Source organism: Tursiops truncatus, chromosome 11, assembly GCF_011762595.2.
Source record: "Tursiops truncatus isolate mTurTru1 chromosome 11, mTurTru1.mat.Y, whole genome shotgun sequence".
Taxonomy (NCBI): domain Eukaryota; kingdom Metazoa; phylum Chordata; class Mammalia; order Artiodactyla; family Delphinidae; genus Tursiops; species Tursiops truncatus.
The window spans coordinates 17,591,242-17,611,686 of NC_047044.1; the positions used below are offsets into that span (position 1 = coordinate 17,591,242).

General features: G+C 42.8%; 1 protein-coding gene across 4 annotated transcripts in view; it reads right to left on the minus strand.

Annotated features, from left to right (window-relative positions):
* Nucleotides 1-515: 515 nt before the first annotated feature.
* Nucleotides 516-20,445, minus strand: part of TXNRD1 (thioredoxin reductase 1) — a 72,741-nt gene continuing 52,811 nt past the window's right edge. For 3 of the 4 annotated variants that reach the window (XM_019952405.3, XM_019952407.3, XM_019952408.3), the window contains exons 11-14: nt 18,786-18,893; nt 15,885-15,980; nt 12,115-12,249; nt 1,554-2,336 (exon numbers count right to left, since the gene is read on the minus strand). In XM_019952405.3, the coding sequence (XP_019807964.1) occupies nt 2,274-2,336; nt 12,115-12,249; nt 15,885-15,980; nt 18,786-18,893 (402 nt within the window). In that variant the 3' untranslated portion in view covers nt 1,554-2,273. Of the gene's footprint in view, nt 2,337-12,114; nt 12,250-15,884; nt 15,981-18,785; nt 18,894-20,445 lie in introns of all 4 variants that reach the window. The other variant, XM_019952404.2, reaches the window with a different exon arrangement.

Consider the following 20,445-nt stretch of genomic DNA (forward strand, 5'->3'; position numbering starts at 1 on the left):
TAACAAGCACTTAGTGGTACTGTTAGCACTCTGCAGTTACTCAGGACAGAGAGGAACTTTGGGAAGGTTTTTGTTAAGGATTACCACAAGATAGGAGTTTCTGCTCATCAACTGATGCATCAGAAAATTAAGTGCATATGAGTGAATAATCTGAGCCTGACAATAAACATCAATGTAAACACTTACTGAACCCCGGGTATGTGCCTGATACAGTTCAGAGAGAAAGGAAGGCTCACGTACCCTCACAGTGCTGTTGTCAGGTGGGGCAGGTGGGGCGGTTTTGCCACCTTAAAAACTAAAATGGACAGATCAAGTGGGGATAAGCTCAAAAATGGAATCTGGAATGCCAACACGGCTAAAATGTGAACCTCAGCACACCCACCAGGCCCCGCAGCACAGCATCGATGAAACTCACTCAGCACCTAGTTCTCACGATCGCCAACAGAAGCCCGGAAGTCCATTTGGCTGTCAGCTGAACAGTCCCAAGACCACCATTCAACAAGAGCCACACAGGGTGGATATTAACAGCTTTTAAGGTTTCACATGGTTTCTTTTCAGAAGATTTGTAACAAAAATACACGGAATTTAATACGAGTTCTGATACACTGGGCAATTACGCAGACAAGTCTATAAAGTAGAATCCTTCTCGTGGGGGCAGAACATTCTATTCCACAAAGAAGACAGAATCACAACATGATTAGGCATGATCACCCCGTACTGCCTATCTTCTAATTTCAGAGATTGGCAGACTTGGAGAAAAAAACAAATTTAAAAATAAATAAAGAAAACTGAACACGGTCAGCTGTCGCAATTCCCCTCCCCTCTTTTCCTTTTCCCATTGTCTCCACACAACCAGATGGGACGGAGGGTGAGGCAGGGCTGTGAGGCAGACAGGGTCAGGGGATCTGCTGACTAAATGCTGGGCAGACGCTGAGTTCCCTGAGGTGACGGAGAAACGTACTTTCAATCAACCACTCAGTGCTGTAGCCGAGACACACACACAGAGGGGAGGGAATGAAAAAGGAGCTACAAGAACTGCTGGTGGGAGGTCTGACGTCCACAACATGTTTAAAATCCAACTTCTGTAGTGGGAAAACGGCCTAAATATGATCCGTCGCCAGTACATTTAGGCAGAAATCTGTAACTGTAGGGTTAATACCTCTTTGTGATAATACGAGTTGGAATGCTAATGGAGCAGAAACACTTCTGCCCAAATTCCACCAAGTACAGTCAACAGAAAAAGCCAAAACCATTTGGTTTTTACACGAAAGTCCTTCACATCCACCTGTGTTCAAAAATAATAAATTATGATATTAACAGCTTTCTTTAAAAAAGTAATTACCAGAAGAGTTAAATTGTTAAGTGTGGAAAGACATTTCTCCTATGAATATAGTTCTTAGGAAGGGATAGATGCATAACACACATGAAAAATAAAGCTGTAGTATTTTGTGATTTTAGCTTAAAGCAAAAGCCACCCCCCAAAAAGTCTTTAAACAAGCGTTAAATGTTTCCCATTGCAAAAGATCTCAGCTCACTTAGACCAGCACACAATGGACTAAACAACGACATTTATTGTTTTTCCCCATTTCGGCTGTGCATCTGCCTCCGTGATGAAGAACAGTGGAGATCACGCTGTACGACCAAGTTCCCTGCATTGGAATATTCCTCCTAACAGGCTGGCCAGGTAGCCATTTCATCATCAGTGGTATAGTGCCTGGGAGCACACCTGGCCAGTGGTGACCACTTGTTTTGGGGAGATGCTCTCTCCCCGGGACAAGCCTAGGAGCCACGGTGCACCGTCCCAGCAACGAGCCACCTTATTTGCACACGGTGGCCACGACTTGCTTTTGGATAAAAATTGTCTGCTATCATCTCTACTTTCACTAACACGGCGGAGAAAAAAAATAACCAACCTGAGAAAGGTTGACAGTGAGAATAAGAAAACCTACAAAGGAAAGGCCATGCAAAAACTGCTTTGACGGTTCCATCACCACCCACCGCGCGGGCTTGAGGCTGGTGACTTCATGGACGCCCCTCTGCGAAGCGCTGCCGAAAGCCAGTTTCAAGTGCGTCATGCTGACCCCAGTGCGATGCTGCCTGCCACCCACGCGTCACCTCCGGCCCATGAGATCCAAGGGGGCCTCGGGGCTCTAAGCACAGGACACGTGGCTGCTGAAGCCCCAGAACCTTCCGCAAACTTCGCCTTGGACTTGGGCAAGAAATACGTCAGTGGTTTGGAGTCCTGGCAGCAGCACCCACACTGGGGCTTAACCTCAGCAACCGGTCTGGAGGATGTTCTCCCCCGAGCGCTTGGTCACCGACAGTGTCGTGAATACCTGCAGGGAAGGAGACAGCATGAGACTCGGACACGGGCGCAGAAGTTAACTGGGCGCAGCTCAGGTAACACCACGGGACTAAGAATGACTTGAGTAACTACTTACAACAGAGATGTAGTATGACCAAGGTAAGCATTTCAACACCAACGTGAAAGAGAAAAAAATGTAGCTTATATCTAATAAAGCACTTACTTGCATGAGGGTGATTAAAATAATACCCTGGTTGTTTACCAGTTCTCTAAAAGAAATGTACCATGAAATATTCTGGACACATAGAAAGAAGTGAAGTGTACTATCATGAACACCCTTGTGCTCACCCAACTCAGGGAGCTTCGTAACACATGGTTCGAGCCCCATGTGTATCCCCTTCTTGATAACTTTCCCCCTCCCCGCCCCCTGACTGGTGCTTTTCTTTTGTAGGTTTTTAAAAACTTAATATGCAAATGGCAAGATGGTATATACATCCTCTTCTGCTACCTGCTTTCTTGGCTCAATACTTTATTTCTATTATTCACGCATACGGACACAGATAGCTCTAATTCTTCCATTTCTCACTGAATAGTATTCAATTACTATAGTATACGATACCATATTATAGTATATATACTATAGTAGTGCTCTCCAACCTTTTCGGCACCAGGGACCGGTTTCGTGGAAGACAATTTTTCCGTGGCTGGAGGGGGGCGGGCAGGAAGGGGGTGACGGTTCAGGGAGTAATGCAAGCGACGGGGACTGGGAGATGAAGCGTCCCTCGCTCACCTGCCGCTCACCTCCTGCTGTGTGGCCCAGTTCCTAACGGGCCACGCCCAGGGGTTGGGGACCCCTGTACTATAGTATTCAATCACTCAAATAGTGAGTATATTACAAATTACATACCCAGGCTCCTTTTGCTGGCCACTCAAGCTATAACCAATATGCTATCTGCAACGTGCTATGACATTCTGGTACATCTCCCTGCACCTGGAGCTAGAGGTACAACTGCTGGGTGCGAGGGCAGGATTGGCTAGATTTCCAAAGTGCCTGACGAACTGATGCTCTCACTTGCAGTGACTGACAAGTTCTCCTGGTTTCACATCCTTGAAACATTGGTCCTTGTGGACTTAGAGCCTAAGTACTTTAGTTGGCTTTGATTTGCTACTACTGAGGATTGCCTATACCAAAAAAACAAGGGCTCTCAAACCTTAAAGCCTGTTCACGCTGATTAAAATACACGGAAATTACAGATTCTAATTTGGCAGATCTAGGGTGGGCCCCAGGAATCTCATTTTTAGCAAGAGTCCCAAGTGATTCTAACGCAGGTTGCCTAAAGACCGCAGATTAGAACTTCTTGAGGAACACCAGTGTAGGCAACGCACTGAGAATTTAACGCAAAATTCAAAGCCTAGAAGCCCACTGCGTGGTAAACTAACCATTGGTTGCTTAACTTTGTAGTTTCCCCAAACAGGAAACCTGCAGCTCTCCTACAGTCTATCTGTAACAGTAACTCTCTAAGTTGCCAAATCCAGAGGGCACCTTGCCGCTTTCATTTCTCAGCCTCTCTGTAGCGTTTCTTGTTGTCGATCTCAATGATCTTCTAACAATTCTTTCTTCTTTTTGCTTCCGTGAAAGCACTCTTTCCTGTTTCCTTCTTTTGTGGCTACTCCTTAGCCATGGCTTAGAGGTGTGCTGCTGAAACACCGATATTTTTTTTTTAATTAATTAATTTATTTATTTATTTTTGGCTGCATCGGGTCTCGGTCGCTGCACGCGGGCTTTCTCTCATTGCGGCGAGCAGGCGCTACTCTTCGTTGCGGTGCACGGGCTTCTCATTGCAGTGGCTTCTCTCGTTGCGGTGCACGGGCTCTAGGCACGCGGGCTCAGTAGTTGTGGCTCGCGGGCTCTAGAGTGCAGGCTCAGTAGTTGCGGCGCACGGGCTTAGTTGCTCCGCCGCATGTGGAATCTTCCCCCCGGACCAGGGCTCGAACCCATGTCCCCTGCAGGCGGATTCTTAACCACCGTTCCAGGTGGCACGTCCCTGAAACACTGATTTTCCCCAGCCCTTAGGGTGGTCAGAGCCCCAGGGCACGTGGGCTGCAGAACCAGGTGCCTGATCTGCTTATTCCAGTGTGCTGCCCAAACAATGCCACCGTCCACACGTGCACGACATGAACAAGGCCAGGCAGCATGGCCCTAAGGGTCCTTCCTCAGCTCTCTCCCCTTTAGATGCTCTCGTCATGGTCTCATTCAGGCAATTACTCCCTTTTAGGCAGATGGCTCCCGGTGAATGGCAGCGCCACTACTTGATTGACCAGGCCACGCGCCACGCATCTGGAATTGACCCTTCATTGACCCTTAATTCCTCTATTTCCATTACTGCTGATGTACCATCAATTAGTAAGTCTTAGATATGTTGTTTCTTTTCTGTCAAATCTGATCCCTCTTCATGTTAAGTCTGACTGAACTATGAGATTTTTGTTAGTTTCCAAAACATATGGTGCCTTCACCTCCCTGTGATGACACTGTGTGGACCACACATTATACATTCCCGCCCTACTGGACACAGACGTGGGAGGCAGGGGCTTGCTCTGGCCAAGGATACATGTGGAAGTGGGAAGCATCACTCCTGAACAGAAGCCTTGGGCACCAAGGTGCTTTTCCTATACCTCCTGTCCCTCTGCCATTCAGCCAGCTGTGCCCCTAGGAGAGGCTGCCCCACCAGCCAGGTCCTGGAGTGATGATGGAATTGGAGCTGAGCTGCAGCTGTTCCATGATGACCTTAGAGCACCACAAGGAATAAACCTCTGTTTTTATAGGCAAAAAAAACCCAAACAAAATCACCACCCAAACTGATCATCTATACTGTCCAGGCATGAAAACATAAAAGGACTTTGTGTAAAATCAATTAAACTTAGAAACTTATTTGGCTGCTGAATACAATTAAGATTTCAATCCAGGGGCTTCCCTGGTGGCGCAGTGGTTCAGAGTCCGCCTGCCGATGCGGGGACGCAGGTTCGTGCCCCGGTCTGGGAAGATCCCACATGCCGCGGAGCGGCTGGGCCCGTGAGCCATGGCCGCTGAGCCTGTGCATCCAGAGCCTGTGCTCCGCGACGGGAGAGGCCACAACAGTGAGAGGCCTGCGTACCGCAAAAAAAAAAAAATTTCAATCCAAATCTTTTTGGTCACACCAAGTAAGTTGAAAGGTAACTCTAAGTAAGATTCTGCAGAGTCCATTTGTCCTACTTTAACCCAGACCGACCTTTGAGAACCACTGAGTAAGTGTCATACTGAGACAGGAGGCTATGGCTGATTTGGGAGAGACCCCAGTGGAAGCGAGACTCATCAAGTGCTTGTATCACTGTCAGCACACCTGGACAAGCTTTTTGGTCAGCTGCATTCTCTGATTCCTGAGAAACAACTGGTCTCCTGATTTTTATTTATTTTTATTTATTATTATTATTTTTTTGCGGTACGTGGGCCTCTCACTGTTGTGGCCTCTCCCGCTGCGGAGCACAGGCTCCGGATGCGCAGGCCCAGCGGCCATGGCTCACGGGCCTAGCCGCTCCGCGGCACGTGGGATCCTCCCGGACTGGGGCACGAACCCGTGTCCCCTGCATCGGCAGGCGGACTCCCAACCACTGCGCCACCAGGGAAGCCCTGGTCTCCTGATTTTTAATACAAAGAGGAAAGAGCACAAGAAATCGAGGCCACTTTGACTTATATAGGTCAAAGCAACAGGAATCAACATCAAAAATACTTGTGAATAAAAGGGGAAAATACTTTTGTGTAAAGGAGGAACAATACTGAGAAAAACCCGTGGTCTATTTTAGCCTTAAAAGCAGCAACAAAGCCTTTTTTCTTCCTATATATCAGCAGCGCCTCAAAAAAGTCAGACCCAAGTAATGATGGCTAGTAAAACATTTAAAGTATGAACCCAGAAGAAAAATGTGTGAACAGCTTGCATCCAAAAAAACAGTAATTATAAGAAAAAAAAGGTTCATCCTTGTTAATAAAGATGTGTGAAAATCCTTGAAATAGTTATCTTTCATACTTATTAAAGAAAAAGTTACACTGAATTTTGCAACGTTTTCATTAGCACTCAAATTCAACACTGATGACACTGTAAACTAGTACAATTCTTCTTTGAAAAGCAATACAACTCCCTTGTTTAAAAAATGTGTGACTGTGGATGAGGACAGAACAGAAAGATAATATGCGATAATGAAAATAGCTGTGTTCGGATGATGGTATCACGGGCAATTTAAAACACCATCAAACATGCTCTCTCTCCAATTTTCATAAAGGAAGAAAAATAATGAGGTAGGGAATACATTAAAGCAAATTCCAGGCTTGTGAATTTGCAAGCTTATGTTTTATTTCTCAGGAATTAATTTAGAAATAGAACTTGTAGGACATGTGGTTAAAAAACTATACCCATCAAAAATGGAAACAAATTAAGGGGGAAAAAAAGAGCTCTTATCAATAGCCAGGACATGGAAGCAACCTAAATGTCCACAGACAGATGAATGGATAAAGATGTGGCACATATATACAATGGAATATTCCTCAGCCATAAAAAGAAACGAAATTGAGTTATGTGTAATGAGGTGAATGGAACTAGAGTCTGTCATACAGAGTGACGTAAGTCAGAAAGAGAAAAATAAATAACCGTATGCTAACGCACATATATGGAATCAAGTGACTGATGAACCTAGTGGCAGGGCAGGAATAAAGACCCAGATGTAGAGAATGGAGTTGAGGACACAGGGAGGGGGGAAGGGTAAGCTGGGACGAAGTGAAAGAGTGGCACGGACATACATACACTAACAAATGTAAAATGGATATAGTGGGAAGCAGCCGCATAGCACAGGGAGATCAGCTCAGTGCTTTGTGACCACCTAGAGGGGTGGGATAGGGAGGGAGGCTCAAGAGGGAGGGGATATGGGGATATATGTATGCATATAGCTGATTCACTTTGTTGCACAGCAGAAACCAACAACACTGTAAAGCAATTATACGCCAATAAAGATATTTAAAAAAAAGAGCTCTTATCTATTTTTCTTATACTGGAAACCATGCTGATGTTAAAGAGATGGGGGAAGCCAAACTGCTGCTGCTGGTTAGGCTAAACGGAAAAACTGATGGGGTCAGTTCTTACACATATTTTATACTTGCAGAGCTGCGTTAGAATTTTCATAAAAATACATGTAAAAAAAATGAGCAGAGGCAGCTTTTCGATCCCAGCACAAAGAACACTCACAAAAGGGCAAATGCGATAGGCATGTACCTCACATTTCTTATCTGGCCAACACCTCCCAGCCTCACAAGACCCCCTTCACTGAAGACTGTGATTATGTTGACTATTAATAAAACAAAACTTCTGACGTTTGGCACTACAAGTCATTTTAAGACATTTCACAGGGTCTTCTCTCTGATGCTCCTTCTTCTTGAGCCATTTTTTTCCCTCTACAAATAAACTTAAGTTGAAATTATTACTCAAAATGATGTGTAATCAGTTTCCTATTCAACTATTACTGCTCAGATGTCCAGAATAAATTATCACCGTATCGTCCTCACACTGAATAACGCTCGTGCCATCACTGACACCCGAGGCCTTAAGACCCCCTCTCTCGTACTGAAACCAAGGGGCCTTCAGTCAAAACAACAGGAGTCCCTCCTCCTCCTCCAGCAATTCCAGAAGGAAACCCTTTGGAAACTATTTTGCTCCAAAAAGCAAAGCCTCCACTGAGGAATTCATCAACTTTTGTAAGCAATTACTTCTGAGAGCCAAAGGTTGTGCAATTGCCCAGGTTATTCTATCGAAATGGTACAGAAGAGTTCATTCAATGAATCATTCTGCAAACCACCCACAGCTGGCACGGGAGCCGGGCTAGTTCTAAACACTTGAAAGCAATGCCCAGGACCAATTTTCAAATTATTACTGTTTCTAATCCATCCAACGGACTGACATTTGTGAAGTTTGATAAAAATGATTAGGAAACAAACTTTTAAAAGGCATGTAAAATTAAAACCCAAATTTTCTATTATATCAGATACTGTCAAATTACCCTTTAAGTTTCTAAACCTTTTTTCTTCATTTCCATCCCGATCTCATTACGGACTAGTAACAAACATTCTCTGGACTGCATTTTGAGTGGCACTCCTGTACAGCACATGGCTGTTTGCTAAAAAAACAAACAGAAAAAACAACCAGTGGGTCCACTAGCAAATCCAATTACATACTATGCCAGCCAGAATCAGCATTTAGCAAGAGTGCCCCTAAAAATCCCCTACTGATCAAATTTTACTTTCCCTTAATCAAGAAGCTTTAAGGAAGATTTCCGCAGTCAGAATTTTGTCCTAAGTGTTTGGTTTTTCAAAATCTAGTTTCTAAGCAAGTTGCTCAAAACCAAAGGTAAAAGCAATCACCAGAGGAGCTTTCTCGAAATATACCTCCTTGCTCCACCTCCCGTCTCCCCAGAATACTGTAATGATGACTTTTTAGTCAAGCCACATCTTCTGTAATGAAATACCCTGGGGAAAACCAGCTAACACATGCAGTTACTGAGTATCTGCCGAATGCCAGGGACTCCCCTAGATACTTTCTGCACAGCATGGCCCATTGGCCCTGTGAGTTACAGCATCTCCACGTCAAATGCTGTGGGAAGGTGTGTAGAGCATCGTCTGCACTGCGTGGTGTCTCGGAAGCCAGCCTGCCTAAGTTCGGATCTTGGTTCTGCCACTTCCAAGCTGCCAGGTCACTCAACCGCTCTGTCCTCAATTCCCTCAGATGTTAAATGGAGACACTCCTGCCACCCACCCTGTGGGGTTCCTGTAAGGACTAATAAGTAGGTCAGCACACGGAGGGCAGGGTCCTGACACAGTCAGTAAGCCCTCAGGAACCTCAGCGCTTCTGCAGTGTGATTCCCCGGGAAGCTGCTCTTTCTACGACTGCTCCCTACTTCAAGCCGCAAATGTGAACCACTCTCAGTTCTTCCCATTTCCAAACAGCGGGCTAGTGCGACCAACTCCATCTCCTATTCCCTTCCGCCTGGACCGTGTCTTCTGACACACACTGCCACGACCCCGGTCAGGCCCCTGCCCCTGCCCGCCTCCAGACGTGCCTCGGAGGGACCTCTCCCCACAGCGCAGGCGGAGGGATTTCTCTCAGTAAGGTGTCTGATCACGTCCCCCCCACCCACCCCTGGACCCCGACCCCGACCCAGCTTTAAAGCACTCTTAGCTGAACTGCAATGGCCCCGGGATAAAGTCAAAATGTCCCGCCTTGGTTTATGAGGCCATGACCTTCCTACCTACTTCTCCAGCCTAATTTTATCATTTTTCTTAGCCCTCTCTGAGCTCTTCAAGCTACAGCAGCGCTCAGGGACCTGAAAGGCCATGAGCTCTTCCACAGAGCTCTCGTATCTGGCGTCCCCTGACCCTAGGGCTCGCCGCACTGGACTGCAACTGGCACTTCCCTCACCTGCCTCCCTGCTCCGACGCACATCCTAAATCCTTGCTGCTCCCCAGGGCCCAGCACAGTGCTAGGCACATGGCTGCACGACAGGTGCGCTCAGAGGGTGAGAAAATAGCATCCAGGGTTTTAATCTCGTTAATCAGCCGCCAGCTTGGAAAAAAGAAAAAGAAAAAAAAGCCCCATCAGAGGAGAAGAACATTCACCTCTGAGCTTCAAGGTCATAAGAGAACCAACAGATGGAGAGGCACAGTGGCAAACATCAAGACTTAAAAAGGGTTCCCATGGTGCCAGGCGTACGGCGGGAGCAGGCCTTTGGCTGGCCTCCCTGCGGGCCCGGGCTTCAGGAGGACACCTGCCTCTTCACTGCACCTCTCTGCCCAGCTGGCAGTCATCCTGCCAAGAAGCTGCCGCGCTCTCACTGCTGCTGGCTCACAACACAACACGACACGACACGATACAACACAACCAAGTGAGGCGGCAGGAGGCAAGCACACGTCAGCCTTTTCAACCAGCCCACTGAGAACCAAATTCAGATTAAAAAGTTAGACACTCGCAGAACCAAGTAGGGAAGTTACGTCTTCATCCCTGTCGGAGATGACTGTTCTTATTTTAAAGTATCTTAGACTTTTAAATATACTCACTGTCGTGGGTTGAATTAAGTCTCCCAGAAAGATGTTCAAGTGCTAAGCCCTGGTAATGTGCACATGACCTTATTTGGAAACAAGGTCTTTGCAGATGTAACCAAGTTAAAATGAAATCATGCTGGATCAGCGTGGGCCCTAATCCAATGACTAATTATCCTTACAATAGGAGGGAAATTTGGCTCAGATACACAGGAGACAAGATCACATGAAAAGCGGAGGCAGAGACTGGAGTGATGTGTCTACAAGCTGAGAAATGTCAAGACCTGCAACCCCAGAAGCTGAAGCGGCAAAGAAGCCATCCTCTCTAGAGCCTTTGGAGGGAGCACAGCCCTGCTGACACCCTGATTTCAGACTCTAGCCTCCAAAACTCTGAGAGAATAGATTTCCATTGTCTTCAAACGCCCAGTTTGTGGTGGTTTGTTACATCAGCCCCAGGAAACTAACACACTAAGTGTTCTTGAAAAAAAAAAAAAATTAAGTTAATTGGCTCCTTCCCTAGACAGTCTCAGTCATTACACTGAATAAAAGACATACTGGGCTTCCCTGGTGGCGCAGTGGTTGAGAGTCCGCCTGCCGATGCAGGGGACACGGGTTCGTGCCCCGGTCCGGGAAGGTCCCACATGCCACGGAGCGGCTGGGCCAGTGAGCCATGGCCGCTGAGCCTGCGCATCCGGAGCCTGTGCTCCGCAACGGGAGAGGCCACAACAGCAAGAGGCCCGTGTACCACAAAAAAAAAAAAAAAAAAAAAAAGACATACTGCCTGTTCTTTAAGAGCTTTTAAAATCTATTCTCTTTTCAATTTTTATTTATTATGTTTGAAATTTAGTTTTGCTTCACAAGAACAACAGTTTTCAAAAAAAGAAGAAAAAAAACCCACACAGAACAAAACAACACATACACACACAGTTTTCTGTGAATAATGCCACTAAACAGGTGCTTATTAATACAGAGGAAGACACTATCCCTACTCAGGGAAAAGGCAAAGAAAAAGGAAATGAGAACATTTTTCCAGGCTGCAGTTCTCAGTTCCATGCCTAAGCCTCTTTATGAGATAACCTCTCCCCACCTCCAAGTTCTCCAGCGTAGACACTTTTTTTGGTTTCCAGGCCCTACTTGGTGGTATCACAATATTCGACTCTTGGAATGAGCACTGACAGGCATGAAGAAACACTGACACCCAGAGGCCCACATTGGTCAATTTCCAGTTCTACTGTCATTTGCTTGATCTTTTACAAGCCTCACTTTCATTCTCATTCTTTAATGTCAAAAGCTCACAAGGTAGACATCATTTAGCCTCCAGGTAGCTCAGGGATAACTAGGATTGATGCTCTTTCTGGGTACGAACAGCATTATTAGCTGACTGCCAGGAAAATAATTTAGGACACATGATAAATAAAAGATTTGAGGCACATCTCTATAAAGCACTCTCATCATTTTTACCATTTAATAGCATGACGGTACTATCTGGTTACCAGGAATGAGAAACATATGAAAGAGAAAAAATCATTTCTAGAGACAAGGCTTTCTTTTGAGATATTCTCCACCACTAATAAGCTCTAAGGAGGTAAAAGTAGCTCGAGTACAGCAGAAAGAACACCAGCTGCAGAGTCCTAGATCTGCCCCCTGTAAGCCAGGTGACGCTGTCACTTTGAAACAGAGCCTTTAAAACGTAGTGACCCACCTCTGCGCAGACGGGGTGGATTCCGATGGTGCCGTCCAGCTGGTCTTTGGTCAGCCCGCACTTGAGAGCTACTGCGAAGCCCTGGGTAACTTCTCCAGCATTTGGACCCAGTACGTGGAAGCCCACAACACGCTCCTAAGGTACAAAAAAGTAATAAAATTATGCGGCTTTTCCCCCCTTAACAGACTGGAATATTTCCCCAGTCTAATCTAAAACCCCCATTCAGAAATGGCCAAGGCTTATACTAATGCTTGCTGCTAAAAGCTGTCTAGGCTGCAGATACTCCAACGTGGGCCAGTACAGCACGTGTGGTCACATCAAGCAAGAAGGGAAAGACAGGAATCGGCCATGGATGATGATGAAGAGACACATGAAAAGCAAAAATGTGTGCAACCCATAAGCACCAAAATGTTCTGGAAAATGTTTTCGAAGGGCCATTCCATTGTGCCCTCATCTCCTCTATCTGATTGTCTCAAAGCTCCAGATAAACGACCTGTGGTAGCTGAAACACTGAAGAGCAACCCTTCAAATTAAAAAATCATTTACACTAAAGTTTTGGGGGTAGATAGCACAGACTTAAGATCCTTCCAATGTGAAAACACTTTTTAAAAAATTTCTTATTGGAGTATAGTAGTTTACAATGTTATATTAGTTTCAAGTGTACAGCAAAGTGAATCAGTTATGCATATATGTATATGTACTTTTCTAGATTCTTTTCCCATATAGGCCATTACAGAGTACTGAGTAGAGTTCCCTGTGCTATAAAGTAGGTCCTTATTAGTTATCTATTTTACATATAGTAGCGTGTATATGTCAATCCCAATCTCCCACTTTATCCCCCCCCTTACCCCCTGAACCACAAGTTTGTTTTCTACATCTGTGACTCTATTTCTGTTCTGTAAAAAAGTTCATTTGTACCCTTTTTTTAGCTTCCACATAAAGCAGTATCATATGATATTTGTCAATCTCTATGAGTGAAAGCAAGAAAGAAAAATATTTGGCAACTCTGAAATACCTGTGTGGGAATTATTTTGGATAAATTCTAAATCCCAAACTCAGGCTACCTCTGCCAAGAGCAGGGAAGCCTGTTGCGCTCTATTGCACAGACTTTCCGAGCCAGCTCGGGGGAAGTGCATCCAGTCCAGCACCCTCACAACAGACCAGGTAGCTCGGGTGGTGAGGTGCAGAGCCTGACCTAAGGTGCCATGCTCCCTGGAAACAATCAGGAAAGGCATTCTGTATGTGATACTTTCCACGTTAGACTCTTACATTATTCATCCTGACAGTCAGGGGTTGTGTATATGGATAAATAAAACACAAAATATACTAGGCTCTTAAAATATGCTAGATTTACATGTAATAATATGGATAAATCTCAAACTGAGATTCAAAAAAAAAAAGTGCAGGCTTCTATTTAGCTGAGGATACCACTCTTCTTTAAACCACATTGTATGACATTTATGGTAAGTAATAGGCAGCAAACGTATACAAATATGAACAGGTGAGAGAGTCCAACTTGAGGACAGTGCTGCCTCTGGAGTAGGGAAGGAATGAGGAGTAGAGGATCAAGAAAGAATACGAAAGACAGCACCGGCACCAGCTAGTGGTTAACAGCACAGACTCTACATTGCCTGGGGCTGAATTCCAGCTCTGCCATTAACTAGTAAGTACCCTGGCACAACTATTTAACTTCCACGCTTCAGTTTCCTCGTCTATGAATGGGGATAACAATAGCACATACCTCATAGGGTTATGTAAGGATTAAATAAGTTCGTACATGTGGACCATTAAGTAGTCTCTGGCACATTTCAAGTGTTCAATTACATATAGGCTATTATAAACTGCCTCTGTGATGGTTTATCTCTGATAAGAGAAAAGCTCTGAAGCAAATACACCAAAATGTTAATATTCATTTGAGTCTGGATGGTAGGTACATTCTCCCAACCCTTTCTGTAAATTTTAAGTATTTCGTGTAAAAAAAGAATAGCACACAAAAAGCATAAAAGCCTGGTAAGCAAGTATTATCTAAAACCAAGCACATCTAGACACTGTGAAGTGACCGACTCAAAATGAATAAAGCAAGCCCCAAGGATGGTCAAGTTCCAGAAGCAAGCTTTTGTATGAGACGGCTCATGACAAAAGAGCAATGACAAGTATTCGTCTCTTCTAATACTATCTTTTTTTTGTATTTTTTTTTTTTTGCAGTATGCGGGCCTCTCACTGTTGTGGCCTCTCCCATCGCGGAGCACAGGCTCCGGACGCGCAGGCTCAGCGGCCATGGCTCACGGGCCCAGCCGCTCCACAGCATGTGGGATCCTCCCGGACCGGGGCAAGAACCCGCGTCCCCTGCATCGGCAGGCGGACTCTCAACCACTGCGCCACCAGGGAAGCCCTAATACTATCTTTTTTAATGAAAATAATTGACAACACTGTCATCCTATTTATCGCCTCAGTCATTTTAATTAAGGTGAGTTTACCGGTAATGAAAATTATTTTTCATATTATATAAAAAATGCCAGGCTTCCCTGGTGGCACAGTGGTTGAGAGTCCGCCTGCCGATGCAGGGGACACAGGTTCGTGCCCCGGTCCGGGAAGATCCCACGTGCCGCGGAGCGGCTGGGCCCGTGAGCCATGGCCGCTGAGCCTGCGCGTCCGGAGCCTGTGCTCTGCAACGGGAGAGGCCACAACAGTGAGAGGCCCGCGTACCGCCAAAAAAAAAAAAAAAATTCGATTTGAACAAATGACACGGCAGTTCAAAAAAAACAAGGACAAAACAACTGGATACAGTTAAAATTAAAGACTTGCTCAGTGTGAAACTTTTGAGGTTTCATTGATTGCCTTGTGCAAATGAAGTATCTCTTGCTAGACATAAGGCTGCCAATGAGAACGTCTGACATTTTCTCCTTTTCTCCTTTCTCTTCTACAGTAGCATGGTATCTAATGTATACTCATACAAATGACGTTATTAAAACTTACGTCTAAAAAGATAAAACTCTACATGAAATTGTCCTCTATTTCTACTCTGTATAGCTTGTTAGAGGTTATCATAGTATGTCCAGTTTTTAAATGCATCTATGATGACCTTTTTTGTAGAGGATCCAGGTTTTCCTAGAACCTTGGGTTCTGCAAAAAGCAATCTGCAACTGTGCTACTGTGTACAGTGGTAGTTTCTAAACAGGATGTATCAGTTAATTATACTCAAATCCCAAGATAAGAAAATGAGTTTATTAGCCTTTTAACATATGGATTCTTTAGCATTGTTTATAGTTTTACTGGGGACACTTTTTTTAAAAGATCTCAGTTAAGTTAAAAATACCAATTCTCATAAAGATTCAATCCACATAGGTGAAGGGATATCAGGAGGTACAAACTTCCAGTTACAAAGTAAATCGGTCACCGGTACGAAATGTACAATGTGGGGAATATAGTCAGTAATTATGTAATATCTTTGAATGGTGACAGATAGGATACAAACTTGGGTTATTACTGTTCTTTTTTGTTTTGTCATTATTTGTAGACAGTTGACAGCTTCATTGGTCCCCTCTAATAAACACAAGCAGTTCTCAAGTTGTCCCTCTGGTTCCTTCCTCCAGAAAGTTCTGACTGCCTGCCCACTACATCCACTGCAGACGTGAGTCAAGCAGTGTCATCATGGGCCTCTCCCTGGGATAACATCCCAACAGGAGACCTACAGGTTGAACGCTAAAGGAATGCAATGTATGTACCATGTGAAAAATTAGTAGAAAGGTGTAAATAAGATTAGCACTTACACTGTCTTTGATATTGCAGACTATTTTTGCATAACATTTGTTGTTATCTCTTGATGGAATCGTCCATTCCAATGGCCAAAAGTGACTATGGTAAACCTAAGAAGAGGGAAGCACAATTTAGACCCATCATCTTAAGAAGTATGTCTGTCAAACATGAGTTGTGGTGTGAAGACGGTGGAGGCTCTTTAATGTTTAGTAATTAGAGTTTCATTAAACAGTAAAAGTCATGGATACATAGGAACCTGGTCAGAAGGTAAATAACTTTAAACTCATAGGTGACAAGCCCTTTTGCTATAAGCTCATCCCTTAATTACATTTCAACCTCCAACGAATAGACCTTATGTAACAAGAGCAAACAAATGAGAGAAAGAAGCCATGTAATTACTTGCTGTCTTGCATTAGAAAAAAAACAAAACAAAAAAACACCATCTAGCTACCTCACAGGAATGACAACTTTGGGCAAGAAACAAGTAAGGTGCCAGGAACAATTATAGCAATTATCTAGTTCTCTGACTTAATATTTCCAAAAATTTTCTCCTCTGAAATTATTCACCAAAAGTACTGAAGGAGAGAAGGAATGAGGGAGGGAAGATGGTACATAGAAGGACAAACAGACATCCTTACTGACATTTCATAAATTTAAGTCTTGGATGACTAAAGGGATTTTTTTCTCCTCCAACTGCTAGCCTCAATTCAAAACATATATGGTTGGTAGGACCTTTTAAAAACATACTGATTATGTAAACATTGTATAACATTCTTTTATCTTGTAATATGATGTGATTTCTTTAATGTGTGTTACAATATTGAATGTGTAGAATCATAGTACTGCAACCATTACACCGAGAAAAAATTGCTTAAAGCAATTACCCCCAAAGGCTAACAACTGCTGTGTTGTAAACATAAGCCTATGAGTAACTGTTTACTATTTCCCTTGCAGTTTTCAAGATTTCAACTCAAATGCATTGTTTTTATAATAAAAAATCCAAATTCTAGTAAAATGAATTCCAAAGATTATCTGTGAAGAAACACAGAATATATACATTAAGAACCTTAAAATTTAAATACCTTCTGATAGCAATCTATCCTCAGCAAAAAATCAGAGAAAGAGACAATGAGTAGCAAAGATGTTCACAATTCTATTTATAACAGTGAAAAACTGTAAATAATCTAATAAAAGAAAGTCTTACCAAATTACCATACAGCACCCCTAAAAGGAAATATTGCACAAGTCATTTTTAAAAGCGGTGTTTTTAGAGGGAAATGGCTTGTGACCTAACGTTAACTGCAAAGTATGACAGAAAACTGCACATAACTTAATCATGCTTAAACTAAAATGTATATACCTACACAAAATTATATACACACACAATATATATAACATATAAATACTTAGAGATTAGCATATGCAAAAGTATTAATAGCAGTTATCTTTTCATGAATTAAAATTTGTTTTTATATTTTCCTAATTTTTCAAATTTCCTATGAGGATATATATATATATATATTTTTTTTTTTTTTTTTTTGAGAATATATTATTTTTTACAAGAAAAGAAGAGTTGGGCTTCCCTGGTGGCACAGTGGTTGAGAGTCCACCTGCCGATGCAGGGGACACGGGTTTGTGCCTCGGTCCGGGAGGATCCCACAGGCCGCGGAGCGGCTGGGCCCGTGAGCCTGCACGTCCGGAGCCTGTGCTCCGCAACAGGAGAGGCCACAACAGTGAGAGGCCCGCGTATCGCAAAAAAAAAAAAAAATGTAGAAAGCTCCTATTTAATACAGTCAACTCATGTTTAGCATTCCTAGTGGAAAAGATGAACATAACAACAAATTATATCATTTTATTATTTTTCAATCCAAAAACTAACTTTCCTAATTTTAGAATGCAACCTGTGATTTTATTTAAAAAAAAAAAAAAGATAAGAAGAAGAAGGATTGCCTTCCAAAGCATGTTGGCTTTAGGCTAATATTTTATTTATTTATTTTTTGATTTTTGAATTTTATTTTATTTTTTTATACAGCAGGTTCTTATTAGTTATCCATTTAATACATATTAGTGTAATATGTCAATCCCAATCTACCAATTCATCAAGAAATATGAAAATAATGTGTTACTGATAGACTGATATTACATGCTACTACTGAAGCATATAATAAAGAAAAGATTAAGAAATTTAAAATAGACTTTTATATTACAAAATTTACTCTGATTCACAAATCTGGTCTTTTAGAAGGTTTTACTGGAAACTTTTTTCCCAAGTGATTTAAAACAGCAGACCCTATGTGCAGCATTATTTATATATATAAAAGTAGTTATTTCATGTGCATTTTCCTTGACTATATATACAGGATAAAAGGTGACTGGCAAAGTTAGTATAAATTAGAGGGTAATGGTAGAAAAAAAAGTTAATAAGACAGTAGAAATGTAGGTACTTTTTAGTTTCCTTCCTTGTATTTTTAACCATATAAATAATAAAAAGAAACCAGTAAAAGTGGTTTTGAAAAGTAGAACTAAGTATTACTGGGTCAACTGATAAAACTGATAAATGGAAGGCAGGTCAGATAAAAGTATTGTATCAACATCACATTGTCTAAAAAATAGTAACCACTGTGTGGTTATACAGGAAAATGTCCTTGTTCATAGGAAATACACATTCAAGTAATTAGGGGTAAAGGGGCATTCAACTTACTCTCAAATGGTTCAGGAAAAAGAAATACACACAGATGCACAAAGAAAGAGGAAGGGAACATGCAAAGTATAAAACAAATGGGCAAAATGTTAATAATACATGAATCTGGATAATGGGTATACAGAAATTCTTTGGGCTATTTTTCAATTTCTCTGTATGCTGAAAATTATTTTAAATTTTGGGGGGAAAAGTAGTAGTAAAGAGTAGAACTTACCTCAATATTTTCTTCCCCAAATTTCTCCACAGCTTTCTCTTCAGAAAGACCACAAGCACCATATTCCAAAGGAGTGAAAACGGTCGTTGGAACATTTTCATAGTCACACTGTTTCAAAATGGAGGAAAAGAGTTATGACAGAAGGAATTATAACTCAAAAGAGCATATACTTCAAAAAGGTTCAAATTTAGGAGAGGAAAACAGACTAATAAAAACCTACTATGCTGAGAACCATTAACTGATATGATAAAATTTCAGCAGCGGTTTAAAGTCCGTTAATACTAGTCATGAATAAACAATTTGCGTGGCCTCTCCACCCATCTACCAACAGATATTACAAGGACATCCTTTCTCTCCCTTAAATAAAGCAGCCAAAAACACCACCAGTGCACCCAATGCTTAAAGTCTCCTATTATCAGTGGCAGAAGTTAACAGACTTTATTGGAAAATCAATCAGGCAATACAAATCAAGAGCCATAAGAACATTTAATAATTTTTGGCCCAATAACACCACTTTTAGAAATCTATAATAATAATTTAATATATAGCAAAAGCCACATGCATTAGTTGAGCAATGCCGCAGTTCTCATCAACAGTGGCAATATCGGAGCGGCTTTAAAATGCAAATAAGGAAGTGATGCTGTAGTACATATTTCCAATGCAAACTTATGCAGCCATTAAAATGGTAATGAAGGCCACAGCAACAAAAAAGTTCATGATTACGACAGTATTTCCAAAGCACATTTTAATAGGCGTAGATGTCGGAAGGGTTCTGAAGTGAAACAAGTTTGTAAAATGCTGTAATTAGCAAATAAACAGGTTTCTCAACTATCAGATTCCTCAGAGCCTTTGATATGCTGATGTGAATTGTGAAAAATGTAATTATGTAAGTGCCAGATATGTTTGCCAATGCTATTTGGTAAAAACCTACCCAGTCACATTTGGACATAGAGGTAAAGCCTAAATTTAAGGTAAGCGCTTAAAATATGAAAAATACAATTCTCCCTCTCTAACACCATAGGGTGAGATTTTTAAAATGTGCCTCCCTCTACAAATAGCATATATAGTCTTTTCTCTCTAAAAAGAGCACAAATCCTTGGAATTCCGATTCAAAAGTAAAGGCAGACATCCACTTACAGCCATAATGGACCAGGTTTACTTCCTGTTTTAAACAACTAAAAAACGGGACAAATATGCAATACTTTTTAAGACACTGATGGTAGGGTGTGCGGCACTGTGGTCCCTGTGAGAAGGGAAACAAATGAGGTGAGACCAGCGATTGCTCTAGTCTCCTGCCCAGAGCAGTTTCCAGGGCTTGGTGCAAAGAGAGGGAACAGAGTGCAGGGTCTTCCTGAGTTATGGAGACAGAGATCCCAGTTCAGGGAAGCCAGTGTGGCCCGAAGCCGCAGGGCAGAACACCATAGTGGGTAGAGCTGCACAAGGAGAACTTAAGATCTGCAGAGAGGGCCTCCTGAGATTTGGGCTGAGGACTGATCTGTAAATGGATGCCAGAGGAAACCACTCAAGGGTGAGGAAAGAACCACTGGAAATCAGTGAGCCCCCAGATGACCAGAGCTCTTACAGGACGGGAATCAGTTTCTGTTCCCACAGGCCAGAGTAGAGAGAGTTCGTAGTAAGAGGAACGGGGGCAGAGTCCTTG